The sequence below is a fragment of the Leptosomus discolor genome, chromosome 3, assembly GCF_034619465.1.
Source record: "Leptosomus discolor isolate bLepDis1 chromosome 3, bLepDis1.hap2, whole genome shotgun sequence".
NCBI classification, from domain to species: Eukaryota; Metazoa; Chordata; class Aves; order Leptosomiformes; family Leptosomidae; genus Leptosomus; species Leptosomus discolor.
The window spans coordinates 2,988,071-3,007,204 of NC_141393.1; the positions used below are offsets into that span (position 1 = coordinate 2,988,071).

The 19,134-nt window shown below is 55.7% G+C and overlaps 1 protein-coding gene and 3 non-coding genes across 4 annotated transcripts; 1 reads left to right on the forward strand and 3 right to left on the reverse strand.

The window, feature by feature from the left end:
* Positions 1-202: 202 nt before the first annotated feature.
* Positions 203-502, reverse strand: LOC147415782 (signal recognition particle RNA). Its single transcript, XR_015183453.1, has one exon.
* Positions 503-974: 472 nt separating this feature from the next.
* Positions 975-1,273, reverse strand: LOC147415783 (signal recognition particle RNA). The gene has a single exon (XR_015183455.1).
* An 854-nt stretch (positions 1,274-2,127) lies between these two features.
* On the reverse strand, positions 2,128-2,426 carry LOC147415784 (signal recognition particle RNA). Its single transcript, XR_015183454.1, has one exon.
* A 9,505-nt stretch (positions 2,427-11,931) lies between these two features.
* ARF6 (ARF GTPase 6) lies at positions 11,932-13,033 on the forward strand. The gene has a single exon (XM_009954330.2). The coding sequence runs from the start codon at positions 11,953-11,955 to the stop codon at positions 12,478-12,480; it is 528 nt and encodes a 175-aa protein (XP_009952632.1). The 5' UTR covers positions 11,932-11,952; the 3' UTR covers positions 12,481-13,033.
* The last annotated feature ends 6,101 nt before the right edge of the window (positions 13,034-19,134 follow it).

Here is a 19,134-nt window from a genome sequence, read left to right on the forward strand (position 1 = left end):
GTGTTGAGAGGGTTTGTTGGGTCGTGGTGAGGAGATTTGTTGGGTCGTTGAGGGAGTTGGGTGGATCGGTGAGGGGGCGGGAGTGTGAGGGGGTCGGTAGCGTGAGGGGGGCTTGTTGGGTGGGTGTGAAGGGGTCGTCGTGAGGGGGTTTTTGTCGGGGGTCAAAAGCGGGTGTGTGTGTGTGGTGGTGGTGTTGTGCAAAAGGAACCCGCGTCTCTCTGTGTTGCCCAGGCTACGCTGCAGTGGCTATTCACAGGCGCGATCCCGCTACTGATCGCCACGGGAGCTTTGACCTGCTCCGTCTCCGACCTGGGCCGGTTCACCCCTCCTTAGTCAACCTGGTGTGCCCCGGCTCCCCGGGGCTCACCATATTGATGGCGGCCTTAGCGCGGACGCCCGCTCGGCATAGCGCACTGCAGCCCAGAACTCCTGGGCTCAAGCGATCCGGCGGGCTCAGCCTCCCGAGTAGCTGGGACTACAGGCGTGCGCCACCGCGCCCGGCGCTCCACAGCCCGCTCCGCCGCCTCTACTACCGCCCCACGACAGCTCGGTCCCTTTCTCACTCCTCTTCTTCTTCCCCTTCTCTCCCCTGCTCCAGCACAGACTCACGTCGTACCTGCTGAGGAAGCAGCCAGGCTCTGAGCCGGTCGAGGAAAGAGATCCCCTTCCAGGGCAGCTGCCACCTCCTCAGCACAAACCCCGATCCGTTGCTTCTTACGCGATTTGGGGTTGGTTACCAGTGCCTCACGGTGGGATCTAGCCACGGCGCATCTCTTTGATGAAGGAATTTCCTTAAAAGACTGTTTCTGCCCTCCCCCCGACTTTTAGAAATTTTCCCCCTCTATTCTCTCTCTTCCCCTGGAGAAACCCCCTGTGAGATGTGGTCCCCGCTTCTCTGCCCTGGCTGGGATTCCGCAGGATGTGTCAGTGCTGCTCATGCCAAGACCCCCTCGCCACCCCGTTCCCCACATAAAAGGAAACTGGGTCCCGCTCTCTCGCCCAGGCTACGCTGCAGTGGCTATTCACAGGCGCGATCCCGCTACTGATCAGCACAGGAGTTTTGACCTGCTCCGTCTCCGACCTGGGCCGGTTCACCCCTCCTTAGGCGACCTGGTGGCCCCCGGCTCCCCCAGGACCACCATATCGATGCCGGCCTTAGCGCGGACGCCCGCTCAGCACAGCTCGCTGCAGCCCAGAACCCCCGGGCTCAAGCCGTCCACCAGCCTCAGCCTCCCCGGCGCTTGGATTACAGGCACAAGCCACCGTGCCCGGCTGTTTTCCAGGCTTTTGCAGATTCCTCAACGCGTATCTTGTGCAGGCTCTGCCTGGCCACACAGTGGCAGTGGGGAACTGAGAGAATGTCCTTGGGCTGCTTGTATTTTATGTTTAAAAATGAACGGATGGATAGACAGGAAAGATTTCTGAGCACAAGCAGGTTTAAGCAGCTGAGAAAGCCCAGACTTCTCATTTTGAGCCAGAAGAGGCACATCGTGATGCTCTATTTTCATTTTAAGCCAAGCGAGGCACATCAGGGAGCTTTGTCTCCAGGACAGCTCTCTCAATTTACTGAAGAGCTGATAAGAGATGTCCCACCCCCTGCTTTGAAATACTTCTCCCAGAGAAAGGCTTCTCCATTCGCCAGTGTTTTCCTAAGAGTATAAAGCTCAAAGCCGAGGACATAGATGAGCTGTGACAGTAAATACCCGATGGAGCAGACTAATGAGGCACTCCTGAGAGCTGGAGCCCCGTCTCAGTCTGGAGCGGGCCGCCTAAGCCGGCCATGTGTGAGGGATGCTTACTGACTCGCAGGTGCGCAGGGTCTCCGAGCCAGAATCACCATGGGAAATTCTGCTGCCTGTCATTTCCCGTTTTAGTCGTTATATCCCTTGGGATCCCAAAGCCCTGGCTGGGTCCTGCACTTCTGTGGCCTTTCCCGGCTGCAAGAAATCACAACACACGCCACCAAAACACGAGCACGCCTGAGTGAGCGAGGCTGGGGCGGCAACTTTGGGTCAAACATCTGCGAGAGACGCTTTTGCCGTTCCCCAGTTTTACCTGACCCTTTTGTGACCCCTCCCCAGCACAGAGAGCTGACAAGCGCAGGGTCGGGCGGGGGAAAGATGCCAAAAGAGGCTGGGTCCCGCTCTCTCGCCCGGGCTGTGCTACAGGGACTGTTCACAGGCGCCATCCCGCTACCGAGCGGCACGGGAGCTTTGACCTGCTCCGTCTCCGACCTGGGCCGGTTCACCCCTCCTTAGGCGACCTGGTGGCCCCCGGCTCCCCCAGGACCACCATATCGATGCCGGCCTTAGCGTGGACGCCCGCTCAGCACAGCTCGCTGCAGCCCAGAACCCCCGGGCTCAAGCCGTCCACCAGCCTCAGCCTCCCAGGCGCTTGGATTACAGGCACAAGCCACCGTGCCCGGCTGGCCGCAGCTCCCGCTGCCTCCGCTCTCCAGCGCTCGGGGACCAGCTCCTCCCGCCTCGCCGTGGCAGCCGGGAGCTCAGGCAGCTGGATGCACTAATGCTTCGGCAACACAGGGGAGAAGGAGCAGCGAAGGAAGCAAAATGTAGCTCTTCGAGTGAAGACTCAACACGATACTTTGCTTTACAAAGGCCAAGCTAAGATGCTGTAGGCCAAAATATGAAGTTCACAGTCCTGCGCTAGGTTGTGTCCATGAGAGCTCAGAAGGATTTGCTGGAGAGCCTAAGAGGCAACCTACTCACTGCAGTGAATACTCACAGATGTAATGAAGTGTTTTGATTCTCAGAGAGGGATATGAAAAGTAACAAAAACGCACTGCAAGGAATAAAACGCAGGAGCTTCTTGCCTTCCTCCATTCACTTCCGCAATAGACAGCTGTCTAGAAATAGTTTCACAGAGTATTTGAGGTCTTCACTGTGTCTTCACTCGGAGGCCTGTCCAAGAGAGCTCCCCCAGATACCCCGTGAGAGTAACTGTGCAGCTGGCCAGGGCTGGGGATGCTGCAGGCCCCTCACCTCTCTCTGGCTCCATGGAGACCTGGGGTTGCAAGGAAAGCTTAGAGCCAACGTGTTTGGATAGCCAAGGCAGCCTTTGCTCTAGTCCAGAAGCGCAGGCTGCACTGCTCCTTTCCGAGCAGCGGGAGCCACAGCTGATCCCAAACCACGCACGGCCTTTGCCAAAATGGCCTCTTTTTTTCCCCCTCTCCAGCCACGCGTCATTTCTTCAGACACACTGAGCACTAGCCCGGGGGATCTCTGGTGAGGGCGAACACACAGGGTAGAGCAGGGGTCCTCAGGCTACCATGTCTATCCCCAAAAGCCTTGCAGGCCACCTCCGAGGGCAGGAACAGTCCCTGACTCCACACCAGCCAGGAGGAGTACAGAACCGACTGCCGAGATCGCGAGTGCTGCCAGAGAGCAGCACCAGCCCAGCCAGAGCCTCCTGCTGCTGCCTCCGCCGGCCCCCTCCAGGCTCTCCCCACCAAGGCTGTCACCGCTGCTGTGCCGGCTGGCTTAGCCCTGACCAACAGGCTAACGACACCGAAGGATGGTGGCTTTGCGTGGCATTTCTTAAGCGCGGAGGTCACGCACACCTCCTGCCAAAGCATGGACGTGCCTCGGTTCCAGACACGGACATACCTCCTCCTCCTCAAGGTGCAGCACACCTCCTGCCCAAGGCCAGACCCACCAGCAGCCACTGGAGGTATCTAAGCATTTCTTCCAGACTGCCTGACCCAAGCGAGTGGAGCAAAGTCCAGGGCTAAAGTACACGCACGGCAACCCCATCTCAGGAAACACAAACAAGACCTTCCCCAGTGCTGCACAAGCCTGAAGTCCGTAAGGGTGTCAGGGCCGCATGGAAGAGAGAGACATCTTGTTTGGGGCTCCTATTATCTACTTAAGGAAGAGCTGTCAGTGACAGCTGGAGTTTTTGGTTAAAGGCATTAGGATAATGACTTTGGGGTCAAGGGCTTGAGAAGATGTAGGCTTGACATCCACAAACAGGGGAGAAGGGCAGGGGGTCTACGCAGGAATAACACAGGGCCAGGCATCCCCCTCCCATCCTCTCCTCCTGCCAGTGCCACAGGGACGTCTTCTTCCTGCCACAAATACCCAGATTTTTCGTCACACGGGAAAAAAAAGCAGGAGTGAATCAAGATAGCAGGGACATGAAACTACTGTTTTGCCTGAGAAAATCTGACGGGAACGAGCTTGGCAGGCTGAGGAGGGACAAGGCACGGCCGGGACGCGGATACAGAGTCCCAGCAGTGGTGCTGGCCCGCTAGCGCAGAGGTGTGCCCTGGTGAGTCTCCTGACCGCCAAAGCTATGTCTGAAATAAAAAATGAGGCTGCTCAGAGCCGAGGCCACCTCAGTTGCTCGTCTCTGAGCTCAGGGGCAGCTCTGCCCCCGTGGTGCTCATCTGACAGCCGGTTGCCGCATCTTGCTCAGCAGGAGCAGCTGCTCCAGGCTCCCACTGAGCTCCCCCACAAGCAGGAGCTGCGGCTTTGTGCAAAGCATTACGGGGAAGCTGGGCTCCAGCCTCCCGAAGAACCGGCTTTGGGATCCCACTGAGCTCCAAACCTCCACCCCTAATGAGGGCCAGGCAGCGCTCGCACTGCGTCTGGAACCAGAGACCCTTTGAACAACTGAAACACACCTTGCAGGAAAAAAGCCCATGGAAATTGCCCACAAAAACCCCTCTGCATGAGAGTGTGGATGCAGAAAACAGTGAATTTCTGCCAGCCTGCAGCGCTGACTGCAAAGTACCACCACCCTGAGCTGCTTGGGCATCCCTGTGACACCGCCACGCTTAGCAAGACACTAAGATGGCTCAGAACATCTGGGCATCAGCAATGGCTTGTGGTCCAAACCCCTCAGGGTGCAGGTCTCCATGGGCTCAGCCAGGGCATCCAGCTGAGTCCTGGAGGTCACTGGGGTATCTGCTGGGAAATATGGGGTGTGAAAACGCAAAAATCGGAGAAGGAAGGAAAAGCCTCGCAAATTATTTTTACTCTTGTTAAGGCTTCGTGATTTTTCAGGCCGATGTTGTCCTGGTGGGGGTTCAGGATTTGGGCATATGGAACTTGGGTCGGGCAGTACCGCCCACCTACACTGCCTCTTGTCTACCCCTGAAAATAACCTGTGAAAGGAGAAGCCAACTTGTTTGCCAGTAGTAACTGCGAAGGCATTTTGATGTACTTAAGATAAAAAACCAAACCCAAACAGCCCGGAAGCCAAACTGTTTTGCCCGCTGGGAGGCCACTTTGGAAGACCTCTTCTCCACTTCCCCAGGAGGCTGGAGGAATAGCAGGGAGACCAGGACAGGGCTTTCTCCTGACGTGAAACGTGGGATTTCCAGTGACTCTTCAGGATCCTCATTACACCGTTGCAGCAGGCACAGAGTCTACCAGAAATCCTCTGCGGTCAGAATACTCTACACCCCCCCTTCCCACCTCTAGTCCTTCCCTAACGCTGTCACATCAACCTCATGGGAAGGCCCCAAGGATCTGTTGAACGCTGCCACTCCGCCGGTAAAGCGCACACACCCCCCCCACACCCCCCGGCCGGAGACCGCATGGTTGGTTTCCTGGCCAAGCCCAGCTGCGGTTGCACAGACACAGAGAATCGCAGGAAACCAGGCTGAGACGCCCATGGGGGACCCATCTCCCGCCGCTCCCTGCCTACAGGCAGGAGGGACCACAGCTGTGGAAAGTGCTTCTGCAACCTGCCTCACCCTAACAGAGGACATCTTATCAGGTGATAAGAAATCTACCAGTGGAATGCAATTGTAATATCAAGGATATAATTCGTTTTCACAACAGAAGAATTTATCTAACACAGATACCAAACCCAAGGCGTTATTATATTCCCCTTTCCTTCCTTGGAAAGCCACAAAGGCCTTTGAAGGATCAGGGCAACAGTCTTTTCCCACCTCCCTCTGCCAAAAAAGCAGAGAAAAGTAAGCACGATGAGCTACACCATATTAAAACAGGTTTGGTTTGATAATCCGGACTGATTGGGAAGGCAGTTCTGTTCCAAGAGATAAAACCACAGAGGGGTATCGATCCATTTCCTCGAGGTTTGCTTATCTTGATGTGACAGCCATTACTTAAAAGTTGGAGGTGTATCATTTTCATTCGCCACCTTACTGTGACAGCCCTTGGGCCGCTGGTGGAGGGCAGAACAGGCAAACACAGCCTTAGAAAACTGTGAAAAAACAATAGATGCAAACCTTGGTACCTGCACCACCCAGAAGTTCCTTAGGAGAAGGAACAGATAAGGAACCGGCTGCCCTGCAGCCAGGCCCAGGGGAGTTACCAAAAGGTCCTGCAGTTATTTGCTATCGTTTTCCCCAGGCTTTAGCCCATAATCACTTTATAACCATAATTGCTTTTTACTCCCTGGGCTGTAAATCCATACTGGCACACCACAGGGACTCCATCCAGTGACACATTGTCAGCCAGTGCTTACTTTTAAAATATTTAACTGCTGCGGGCTACCCTGTAACTCGCTGGGTGTTGCCAAGGACCTGAGAAGGTTTTTAATTCTTAAGCAGGTAGGTGAAACCGAGCCCCTCCTGAGACGTCACGTTTTTCAGGCAATCTAGAACACGTTCGGGGATTGTAAATGCTCGTGTTGGGTATTTGACCTTGAAAATCAACCAGCAACATAAGAACCTACGGAATATCGAGTATATATAGTGCCTAATGGGCACTTCTTTCCCCGAGGGGTGGTCACAAGGTGTAGATTTGTGTCAACTTTCTGCAGGCTGAGCACCGAGATTAAGAGTCTGGTTTGCTCAGACCATCCCACTCCTTCATCTTTGACGACACATTTCCACCTCACCTTCACTATCTTAAAAAGAAGAACCTGTCTTTCAAAACACCTCACAAATTTACACTTGAAAGGCTCGTCACACAAGCTATGTTATCTCCTGGCTCTCCAAGGTAAGCTGCAGGGACACTGCGGTGGGGTTCCTCAGACAGCGAAGCCTTTATTTGCTTTACTAAGTTTTGCCATTTACATTCTGCTTCCTGTTTACCCTCCCTTCTGGTCATTTATGGAAACTCCTATGACTCTACACACAAACGTTTCAAAAGCAGGTGGTGCTCTCTCACCAGCTTCTCACCCGTTCTCTGCAGCATCGGTAAACATGAGCTACAAGGACTGATGTGCACAGAGTTTATTAGCGACTTATTTGAGATCTGAACTATTGAAAATGCTGAGTTCTCAAATGTCTTTTTGCTACATATCATCCCAAAGAGCGGAAATAATTGCTTTAAAAACACACGCCAATCCATGGAAAATCTTCTTCTGGTGCACAGACCGTACGGACAGAAGGTTTTCCCGAAAGGCAGGGAGGATCCTCACCAATAAAGCCCAGCGCAGGTGAAAAAGCTTTTGCCTGAGCGGATCCCACTTCTCTTCGACGGCACGATGCCACAGTCCCACGTCCTCAGATAAGGTTTGGATTCCCGGTGTGAAGCAGCGCGTCGTATCGCTTCTGTTTTCCAAGTTTTTACGCTGGGGCGATGGCAAGATCAGCTCTGGATGCTTTTGGCAGCTGAAGAACGCAGCACCGTGCTCGGCGCTGGTCTGACGGATCAGCAGCAGAGGCAGCAGTGGGAGAGCTCGGGGAGTTATCGGGGTGCCCAGCCTGTCCCCACTCCGGCTGCCGAGTGACAGACACGCAGCTGAGGTGCTAAAGGCTCGGGGACCCGTGGGGCAAAGGCAGCTGAGCAGAAGCTGCCGCCCGCAGCCGGGAGCAGCGGGGCTCAGCTCGGCCGCAGGCCCACCCATGGCAGGACAGGCGCCGGCAAAGGAGCGGGCCCAGGCTGGCCAAGGGGTAACAGGGCTTGGAGCACCCTCCCGTTGGCCGGGATCAAGCACGAGCACGCAGGAACCCCGCGGGGAGGGGAGCGGCTCAGGAAGCGGCGCTGCCGCTTAGTCAGAGTCAGCGGCAGGCCCCGTGGCGCGGCGATCGGCTCCTCAGCAGCTCTAGTGCAAGAGCAGCTGCCATCGCCCTGGAAGCAACTCCCCGCCTTGGCGTCCGTGCAAAGATTTCACGGGTCCCATCGCTTCTACTTTATCAGGAGGGAAAGGAGAGAAGGAGCTTAGGAAAACCAGAAGAGCCCAGCTGTTTGCCAGGTGCAATGGGAAAAGCCAAAGCCGGCCAAGCCCCACCTGCGGACAGTCCCCAAGGATGAGGGACAACACAGTCACCCAAGAACCTAAAAAAGCCACGATTTGAGAAGAAAGGCCCACGAAACAGAACATCTGGGTCCAAAACAGAGGGGGAAGGTGACTGAAAAGGCACTTCCCCACTCCGCAGTCACTCATTTCGGTTCGTGCCGCGTGGTCCCCGCCGGCGGGTGGCACAGTGCCGCAGCACAGCCGTCCCCTCCCACAGCCCAGACAGACAAGCATCCCATGACGCCATTTGGTGTTTCACTGGCCACCAGGCGCTGAGATCCTTAACGCTTGGTATCAATGTTTCTCAACTGGTGGATCCCGGGAGAAAGCACCAAACCCTCAGCTATGAAAAAGAAAAGCAGTAAAACCTCACGTGCGGTCGCACCTTCCCCTTAACGCTTTACGCCGTCAGAACAGAAACGCTACCAAGGCAGTCATGTCCTGAAACCCAAAAAGGCTGCTCCAAGGCCAGCGGGCAGAGCAGTCACTGCCTGCACGGGGACAAAGGCCGTACTTCAAAGCTCCCGACAGCTCCTTTCCCAACTATTTTGGTCAAAACCCCACGGTCTCGTACTACTGCTGCCTAATTTAGTAAACTGCCACTCGTGTTCACCGGCGTGGAAACGGTCACACGGAACAGAGCCAAGTAGAAACCCACTAACGTCCACATCCTGATGCTAATTTTAGCCCTGCTCGGCAGTAAACTCTTATTTAGATAAATTTCCCATGTAGTGAGAGGAGACTGAACTAGCTGTGTGCAACGGGGTGGCTAGGGCTTGCTGTAAATCCCGCACCAACACAGTACTTGGCAGTATTATCTGCTGCTTTAAACACAGGAGTGTGAGCTCTGGCACTGCCTGATGCACGCAGGGATGCTTGTGAGCCCTGGTGTCAGCAGACTGTACCCCCGGCGCAGCCCGCACGTGGCCTCTCATTAGGAGAGGCCACGGATGGTATGTTTTCCTTGGCATCCTCCCTCTTTGCTCGCTGCACAAAAAAGCAAGGCTTCCTCGGAAACTCTTATTGTCACCCACTTAGTAATTCCGTAGTCTAGGAAATCTCCCATTCTTCTAAAGGCACCAAACGATTTCCCTTTTGCTGCTCCAAGGGGGATTGCTTTGCACGCGCCACGGAATTGCAAGATGTCTGCCATAAAAATTAACTCAAAATTTGGTATTTTTGAAGGGACATAAGGATATGGTGAAGCCAGTCTCACACACGCCATCCCGAGTGAAAGCACGCCTGTGCTCTCCCAGAGCTGTGCACTCCAGAAGGTGACCACGTCACCCGGCCTCCCTGAAGGCCGACCCCAAAGCGACCGCAGCACATTTTGTGTTCTCGATGCTGCTTCCCACCTCTGCTCCATCAGCTCAGAAGCAACTCCCGGCACAGGCTTCCCTTCCTTCCCACAAGCCCTGCCAGCAGGGATTGAGGGAGGGGGGGACACAGCCCCCTGCTCCGGCACGCCGGGCCCGGAGGACCAGCCTCGTACTGCTTACACGTACCGGCCTCGCTGACGCGTCACCGGGAGCGCGGGGTTGGGACATGTTGCGCCTGTGAAACCGGCCCAACGCGTGTCAGCGATGTGTGCAGGGCGTGCTGGGGCACCGCTCCCGGGGAAGGCGGGCGAGGACTGTGGCCGGGGATGTGAACGCTGTCTTTCCCGAGTGGTTGGCCACAGCTTGAATTTCCCTGATCTGAATTACAGGGAGTGACCCAAGACCACAAGGAGCCATAAGCCCGATGACACTATGCCTCGTGGAATAGTTTGGGCTGGAAGGGACCTTCACAGGCCATCTAGTCCAACCCCCGGCAGTGAGCAGGGACATCTTTAGCTCCACCAGGCTGCTCAAAGCCCTGTTCAACCTGACCTTGAGCGTTTCCAGGGATGGAGCATCTACCACCTCCCTGGGCAGCCTGTGCCAGCGCTGCCCCACCCTCATTGAAAAAAAACAAACAAACCAACCCTAAGACAAAGTTTTAGTTTTAGATGGAGGAGGCTCTTTTTGGAGGGCTCTGGTACGCACACCCCCCAGCAGGTAGGACTGCTCAAAGCTACCTCCCCACCCGGGTCCCCAGCTCCTGCTGCAGTGCCCCCACCAACCGCCCTACGCTTCTATCACCACGCTGCCTAAAGCGCCACTCGGGGCCTAATACCCCACCGAGCCCACCCGGGTCGGGGGAGAGCGGCCCCCCTCGGCTCGGTGCAACCGGCCCTGGGCAGGGCCGAGCTCCTTCCCGGGGCCGACACCCGCCTTTCTTCCTCCATCGGCAGCCAAGGCCTCGCAGCCCGGCGGGAGGGGCCAGCTAGGGCACCCCAGCAACCGGGCGGCTGGCGGGCACCTCAGGGGATTGCTGCGGCCAGCACCGCGCCCCGCGGCCCCGGGGCGGGCACCCCCGGATCCCCGGCTGCCGCCGCGGCCCTGGCAGCCTCCTCCACCGACCACAGCGGCCGCCCTGCCCCAGGGGGACCGCCCTACCCCGAGGGGCCAGGGCCGGCGGGGCCATCACCCAGGCGGCGGCAGCGGCGGCCCAACGGCTCCGCCAACCGCCACCGAGGAGCTGCCTGGCCCTTTAAGACGCGCCCCGGCCGTTCCGCCGGGTGTTCCTGCTGACGTGTGATCGCGTGGCGCCTCTCCCCATCGAAGCACCGCCCCTCCCCAGACGTCCGCATGCGCAGTCCCGACGGCAAAGAGCCCCCCCCCCCCCCCCCCCCCGGCTCCGCCCCGCCCTGGTGCCGCCGACCCGCCGCGCAGGCGCAGCAGCGGTGAAAGCGGCGCCCCGGCCCGTGCCGCGGAGGAGGCGGGGCTGGGGTGGCGCACGCGCGCCGCGCCGCCCGGGCAAATCAGAGGGACACCCCCGCCCTTCCGTTGTGGGCCGCGCGGCCCGCGCATGCTCCTTTGCACCAGGGAGGGGCGGGGCGCCGGCCGCCTCCTGTGCCGCGCAGGCGCCATCCCCTCCCGAGACCAGGCGCGGGAAGCGGGATGGCGCGCGCTGCCCCGGGCGGAAGGGGGCGGGGTTTTGCGCTCCGCGCTCCCCCTTTGCCCAAGCTCTCCCAGCGCCCGCCGGCGGCGCATGCGCGGGACGGTAGAGGCGGCGGGTGGCGCCGCTGAGCGGGCTCCGGCGGGCGGGGCGGGGGGCGCTGCGCGCAGGCGCGGTGGCGGCGGAGGGGAAGTGAGGCGGGCTCGCGCGGCGCCTTTTCCGGCGGTGCTGGCTGAGGGAGCGGCGCGGAGCGGAGCCGGCCCCGAGCCCGCGGGCGGCCCTGAGGTAACTGCCGGCGGCTCCTCTCCCTTCCCCGCCCGCCGCGCCGCCCCCTCTCACCCTCTCTCCGTCCCTTTACAGGCAGAACGCGGAGCTGCCGCCGCCGCCGCCGCCCCTCCTGAACCGGCATCCATGAGCTGAGGGCGCCGGGGCGGGAGCCAAGGCAGCGAGCCGGGCGGAGCCGCCGCCTCAGGGCCCCGGCGGAGGAGCGGAGCGCGGCGCGGCCCCCTCTCCCTGCGGCGTCCGGGCCGCAGCGCCCCGCCAGGCCTCTCCCTTCCCCCCCCCCCCCCCCCTCCCCGCCCCGCTTCTTCCGCAGCCGCCCCATGCGCGGCCGGTGCTGAGCCCAGCCTGCCCTTGCCCTGACACCCCCCACCCCCCCTACTCCCTACCGGGCCGGCCCCGCTCCGCTTCGGCCCCCGCCCCGCGCGGGCTGTTCGGGTGGGTCGGTGCTCGCCCTCCGCTCTCCCCCCCCACCCCACCCCGGAGGCGCCGGGCCCCTTGGATGCCGCCGAGATGGGCAAGGTGCTGTCCAAGATCTTCGGCAACAAGGAGATGCGGATCCTGATGCTGGGTCTGGACGCGGCCGGTAAAACCACCATCCTGTACAAACTGAAGCTGGGCCAGTCCGTCACCACCATCCCCACCGTGGGCTTCAACGTGGAGACGGTTACTTACAAAAACGTCAAGTTCAACGTGTGGGATGTCGGGGGCCAGGACAAGATCCGTCCCCTCTGGAGGCACTACTACACGGGCACGCAAGGGTTGATCTTTGTGGTGGACTGCGCCGATCGCGACCGCATCGACGAGGCCCGCCAGGAGCTCCACCGCATTATCAACGACAGGGAGATGCGGGACGCCATCATCCTCATCTTCGCCAACAAGCAGGACCTGCCTGATGCCATGAAACCCCATGAAATCCAGGAGAAACTGGGCCTGACCCGGATCAGGGATAGGAATTGGTACGTGCAGCCCTCCTGTGCTACTACAGGGGATGGACTCTATGAAGGGCTGACATGGTTAACGTCCAATTATAAATCCTAATGAGAGAATAACTATTTAGTCTACAAAGAATTAAAGAAAAAAAAAAATAACCCACATGGCTTTCCGGAAGAATGATTCTCTACTGAAAAGTAAAACAAAAGCATCCATAGGATTATGATCACCTTTCTCCAGTTACCACCCTTTCCTTCTGCACACCTGACTGGATTCCTGTTTTAACTCTTCTTGCTTGGCGTTAGGATGCTCTAATCTCCGAATGTGACACGAACACAAGCACTAGATGCTATGGCAGACTTCCAGCAAACAGGGGAAAGACACATTGTAGACTTGCTAAGTAACTTTTTTTTTTGTTGGGTTTTTTGTTTTTTGTTTTTTTTCTCTCTTGATAGCCCTTAAGATGGTTTGATTATTTTGGGGGATGGTTGGGGGAGGGGTACCATTTTCAGTGTATGCTTTCTGGTTCTACTTTTTTGATTATAATTTTTTTCTTCTTCTTCTATCACTTGCTGTAGATTGCTACTTTTTTGCATTCATGCAGAATATGTTGATAGGTCTACTTCATCTAGTAAACTGAAAACTATTGCTTAAAATCAAACTGCAGTCTGTCTTTTTATATTAAGGACTTTTTTTAAAGTTCTGTTAATCTGTAACTCAATAGTGACTCTCAGTCTGTCTTCATATCTCAGACTAATAACGAAACGAATTCCTGCCTGCAGCGGCAGATAGCGAGGACACCATTGTGACGCGTTCAAAGTGCACATCAGGCGTCACGCTAGCTAGGTAGTGCAAGAGCTGCTTTGAAACATCAGCTGTGAAGTTCTGAACCATACATCATGCATGAGAAGGGATGCAAATAAGTTCCCCATACTACATAGCAACCATATAGCAAATATGACATGAATGATGTAATAGTTCCAGGGTAGATGCTGTTCGGTTTTCGTCTTGCATTGCAGACTTAGACGGTGTTTAGCTGCAGTTTTGACTGCTCGGGTCAGTCTCCGATTCAATGCAAGAGAGGTTCCTTCCAGGCAGCGCAGCGATAACGTGGAAGCATTGCAACAAGTTTTACTTTAAATTGCAGAGGTTGAGGCAAAAATCCAGCGCTGGCTTGCCTGTCTTGTGACTGAGGCAAATTGCTTTCGTTTCAAGACAGTGGAAGACACTTAAATCTCTGACGGGCACATCGTGGAGAAAGAAATGTTGTTGTTTTTTTTTTCTTTCCCAATTTATAGACTTCTGAAGGGGCAAGTTCAGCGCGAAGCTGTAGTTGGGCTCGGTAGTGCTGACATCTGAACGAGCCATTTTGAGGAAATCACTGGGTTTAGTTTTTCCAAGACTCGACTGAACTCGTGCGAGCGGTCGCAGGTCTTGGCCGTCTGTCCCGGGAGCCGGTTGTTGCTGTAGTCCTGGAGGAAGGGAATGATGTTGGATGTCTGAAGCCCATTGAGTAACTACTAATGAGAGCAGGGAGGAGAGAGAGAGAGAGAGAGAGAGAGAGAGTCTACGACTATGAATGTAAACTTCCATAATTAGTTCTTAAAGGGCAAGCAGCTCATTTGCCGTATCACAGTTTGCGGATGTGACTGGCAAAAAAACCCCACCCAGAGCGAGCATTGGTGTAAAAACTCAATCGAGTGTTAATGCTGGGTGCAAAATACATTCAAGCAGCTGGTTCTTATTCAGCCTTAAGGATTAACTTCAGATTTCCTCAAGGAGTTAAACTCAAGTGGGGAATTCTAGGAATGTATGCTACAAAACCAGAAGAAAATGGCTTTTTTTTTTCCTTTTTTTTTTTTTTTTTCCTTTTTTCCAAGGGTATGAGTTTTACCTGATTTTGGGGGCATTACACTACATTCCTGCAGTGTTGACTCTGCATGCCGAGTACCTTGTACATGGAGCTCTTACCAAAGATGTATGGGAAGATTAAAAAAAAGCTGAATTCGCTTCTGAAACCGAATGCTTTGGACCACTTAACAGTTCCTTTAGAATATGGTTCCAAAAGACTGAAATCGATGTGGGTCGCCCGTGGGACTGGAGGGGTTCTTAATGCTAGAGGATAGAGCAGTGATCGACTCGAAGCCTTGGTCAGTTAGAGCGAGTCTGCAAAACCTTAACGTAGGGTAACTCTTAAATCTCAGCTCTGAAGAAGAGGAGGTGAGAGGATTTATTTTTTTTTTCACTCAAGGCTCTTTGCCATTGGAATATCATTGCTCTATTTTCTAGCTTGTTTTTTTTTTTTTCCTGTTGATGTAACTTCACAAGTAGTGTGGTGGTATAAAGACTAAAACCACAAGAATACAGTTACTGTTTTCTTCTGGAGCAGAAATAAAATAGCCAAGCACAAAGTAAATGCCTAAACTGGAAAACTTGAAGCTCTATTAATGGTTCTTGAACTTTCTTAAATCTATTCTCGGTCAACATGGAAACTTCAATAACTTCATTTTTCGTCTAAGTTGATTTACTGTGTTTCAAGTGCTGGGGCAGACTTCTTCGCTAGACTTTGCGTTAAGTTGGATTCACCATTTTGTATTTCCTTAGTAACTTTGTTACGCTGTTTTTGTAGGTGAAAGGCAACTGGTTATGCTTCTGGATTATTTTTTTTTTAATGTCTTTTTGGGGGGGGGGCCAGGGGGAGAAAAAAGTTACTGAAACATGTGGCGGAGACGTCAAAAATAAACGGCCGTCGCTACTGAACAAAAGATAAAGGTTTCACTTTCAACACGTCCTTTATAGGCTGTAGCTGAACCTCACCACGAAGCAGTGGCTATCAGGCAGTAAACGTAGCCTGCAGGATAAAGTGGCAATCTGTAAGAAATCCTATGATTTAAAAACTAATCTGGAGTTTTTAAGTGCATCAATTTGTGTTCATGTGAATTTATGGAGTAAGTTTTGAATGGCGTTAATCGTGTCTGATAAGTGAATGAGTTTGTAGACTGTGATCTCCCTGACTAAAGTAAACAGGAATTTTGTGTTCTCAATATGGCTGTAGTGTTGGTAAAGAACTAATAAGCAGAAAATAAAGCAATTATACAGCGGAGCTCTCTTGGTATGTTGCTTAATTATGAGAGAAACAGCAAGGGGCAATAGGGTGCTGGAGCGGAGCGTCCTGCTGACATAAAGAGGTCTCGGTTCTGGATCTCGCGGTTTCGCGAGCCTGGCTGTGATTCCTGAGAGACTCAGATGAGCGACGACTTTGAGGAGTGGAAAGGATGATACTTCTTCAATACTCCCACCTGCAGTTAACAACCTTTAGTGTCACATGTATGCTACCCCAATGCCAGCCCCACGGAACTCGGGAAGGTGACCGCCTCCGTCAGCGGGCACGGAGGGACCCTCACTGCGCGGTGTTGCATGGGAGAAATTTCTGGGCCGGAAAGGGAAGATATTAGGGCAGCGTAGAAAACGTAAGGACGGACAAAAGGGTCGATGAGCGAACGGGGGGGCACTTGTGGAGCGACAGATGTGACGCTGGGACGCTTTCGGTGCCCGAACGGGACGCGAGGGAGCGGGCGAAAGGACTTGGGCAGGTGCAGCGGGGAACACGTTGGGGGGCTGGGACCCCGGCAGCGGGGCGGGCTACGGTTACGGCGGCAGCTGCCGCCCCGCGGGGCCGAGGAAAGGCAGCGGCGTTGCGGCAACCACCCGCGGATCCCGGCCTGAAGCCGGGCTGCTCGGGCAGGAGGTTTCGAGGTGGCTCCCAGCCCCCGCGGGTGCGAGGCCAGGCGTCAGCCGCTGGTGGTAAAGCTTTCGGAAATGTCGTTGAGCCAGGTGGGGAGTACCTGGGGGCGGGGGCGGTGGGGCCACCCCAGCTGCCATCCTCCGCAAAGCCTCTTTCTTCCTGGGTGTTTAGGCCAGGCTCTGTCTACCCGAATGTCGGCGAAGGGTGTGGCTGTGTAAATGAATTTACTCCGGCTTAATTAAGCTACTCGGAGTTTGGAGACAGGGCTCCAGAAGAGTAAACTCCTGTCTCTCTCGTTGTAGTAGTGAGTCATTTTTCAACGTGTTGGCACTTATCGGTTTAAATCGGACTTTTACGCGGCAGCGCTTAGCGTGACTCCCCGAGCGCCCTTCCCGAGTCGTGCCGTGCCTGACAACGCCTCAGCAGGGCTTTATTCCCACCCCCCAGTCACAGGACGTTGGTCCTCATGGCCTGGGTTCGGAAAAAATGTGCCTGCCACCCCTAACTGGAAATGAACCCTGCTAACACGACGGTCCTCCCAAAGGAACAGTCTCCCCGTTTTAAAAAAAAATCATTCGGTTGTAGCGTCAAAACAGCTGGCGGCGAGATCTGCGACCGGTGGACCTGTGTGTTATTTCCCTCACTGGTGGACCTGTGCGTTATTTCCCTCACCGGTGGACCTGTGCGTTATTTCCCTCACTGCCCGGAGCGGGAGAAGCGTCGGCCGGGAGCGGAGAACTCGCTTTGGAGCCCAAAAGCAGCCTCGGTGTGGGCACCGTGACTCAGCCTTCCCGCTAACGCGCGGTTGTGCTTTTTATCTTGGATTTGTTTCTCCTATCTGTCCAGCCTGAAGAGCTCGGTGTGTGGAATCTGAAATCACCTCGGCTTTGGCGCTTTCTGCAAAACAAAAAAAATCAGTTTTCTCCTCGCCTTGGGGGGGGAACCTCATTTTTCAAGGGGGCTGTTGGTGAGTTAGTGGCATCCCCCCTTTCTAACTCCGTCCCTTTTCTGACGCCCTAAGCCCGACTCCGGCGCAGAACCACGGCCGAGCAAACGCCTTCAGGACTCCAGGCCGCCGCCTTGAGCGCCGCAATCCCTCTCGCTTTCTGGAGCGCGGCGCAGAGCGGTGCCGTTTTAGCCCTGCCGGCAGTTCCGGAGGGGTGAAGCGGGTGAGTCAGAGCCCCGTGGTGCTCGGCAGCGAGGGGTGCGTCCCCGCCGGGAGCTGGTGTGAAAGGCGCCTTTTTATAGGCGCTAAACTGGGTACGCGGCGTGTCGTCCGGGAAGTCGCTCTGCCCTTGCTTAAGAACAGGTATCGCTGGCCTCCTTAAAAAGGAGAGGAGGGGAAAAGAACAACAAAAAAAAAAACCCCAAGTGAAGATGTGAGTCATCTGCTGAGCTCTCCAGCCTCAGAGTTTCACGGCGGTTTAACAGCCCAGGCCCTCGCTTCGCCTCAAGAGAAAGGTTTTGCCTTCCAGAGGATGCGCGTCGCTCCTCTGTCACTGGTTCCTTTCGGTGTCTCTTTGAGGGCGGTGTTGGTTAGGAAAAAAAAGACTTGAGCGGGATTTAATGGGTGTCTCTTTTGTCACATACTGGAATGTGTAGCGCTAGGAACCTGATAACACCTGGAACGCTTTTATTTTCCTTAGGAGTACTGAGATGAGTGCAGCCTCGAGGGGGAACCACCGGCCGCTCCCGGCTCAGTGTAGGTACCGTTGTGCCCCAACAGCCCTTCAGCCTTGGTGAAAACTCACCCAGCGGTTAAAGCAAGGAGGAAGCCGAGGTGTAGATAAGAAACTGAACTCCTGAACTTGTTCCTGTGCCTAGAATGGATTCCTTGTTTGAAATACAATGGGGGTGATGGGCCAGGTGCCGGCTTCATCCTCAAGTTTCTTTCTGGTGGAGCAGGAGGGGAGGTTTCGTCTCTTTATCGTTACAGGAGATGGAAACATGTGGAAAGCTGCAGCGAAACACCGCGTTGCATGTGAGAGCCGCTTGGCTGTGTTGTGGGGGTGCACTCTTTAATTCACCTTTTGGGAGCGGGGTGGGGGAACGTGAAAGCCCTGGAGACGGCTCACGCTGCGCTCGGCTGTCCTACAGTTACAGGGGAGCAGGACAGACGGGCTGGGCTGGCTGGCAGGCCTCAGCAGCGAGGGAGGCAGCTTCCCAGGCTTAACTGGGACTGTTTGAGAAGAGACTATTGCTCTTCACGGGCCGGAGCTGCAGCGATGCTTGTCCCCGAGCCTGCGAGCGTCCGTCAGAGGAAGGTACGTCGTGGGGAAAGGGGCAGGAAAGCCCAACCTCCGGCACCTGCCTGGATCGTCACTGCTGGGGCCGGAGAGGAGCAGAGGAAAGCACCCAGGGCCGACACCAGCCCCAAAATGGCCTTTGTTCGGAGCTGGTATCCGAAGAACAAGCTCGTTAGGCGAAGGGCGGGCGTTAGATGGATTCGCTGCGCTGGGGCAAGTGGAACTGACACCAGTCCCGGCGCCTGGTGCTGACAGCTCCTGACTCGGAAGCCACGTTCTCTTGGCACGCTTCCTTGGCGCCCGTGGAACGTGGGATTGCGGGGTCCTCGTGCCGTCGGTCTTGGCTGTTTTCTCCCGGAGGAGCTTTCTACGTTTTCCTTTGGAAAACAGGGGGCTGCTGTGGAGCAGGCGCCAGCCCCGCGGCTGTTGGCTCGCAGCTGCTGCCCGTCAGCGGGCCGAGGTGCGCTCGGGCGGTGATCCCATTAGCTCCACATCTGCCAGAACGCCCTTTCCCCACAGGGGCTGGATTAGTCTGGAACTGACCCAGCTCTCCAGGAAGCTTTTCCTATCACGTACTTGTGGCTTTCAAGCTGCTGCCCTAACTGTAGCCAAACCCAGCGCCCGTCTCTCACCGTACAGCGGGGAGCTTTTGCAAGCAAAGCAGTGATTTGGCTCTACCTTTCCCTCCAAAGCAAGTCTGCCTGCCTAAGCGTTCAAATTGCATCCTGTACATCACGTAGAAACTCATATTTTCGATCTAAAGGCTCATTT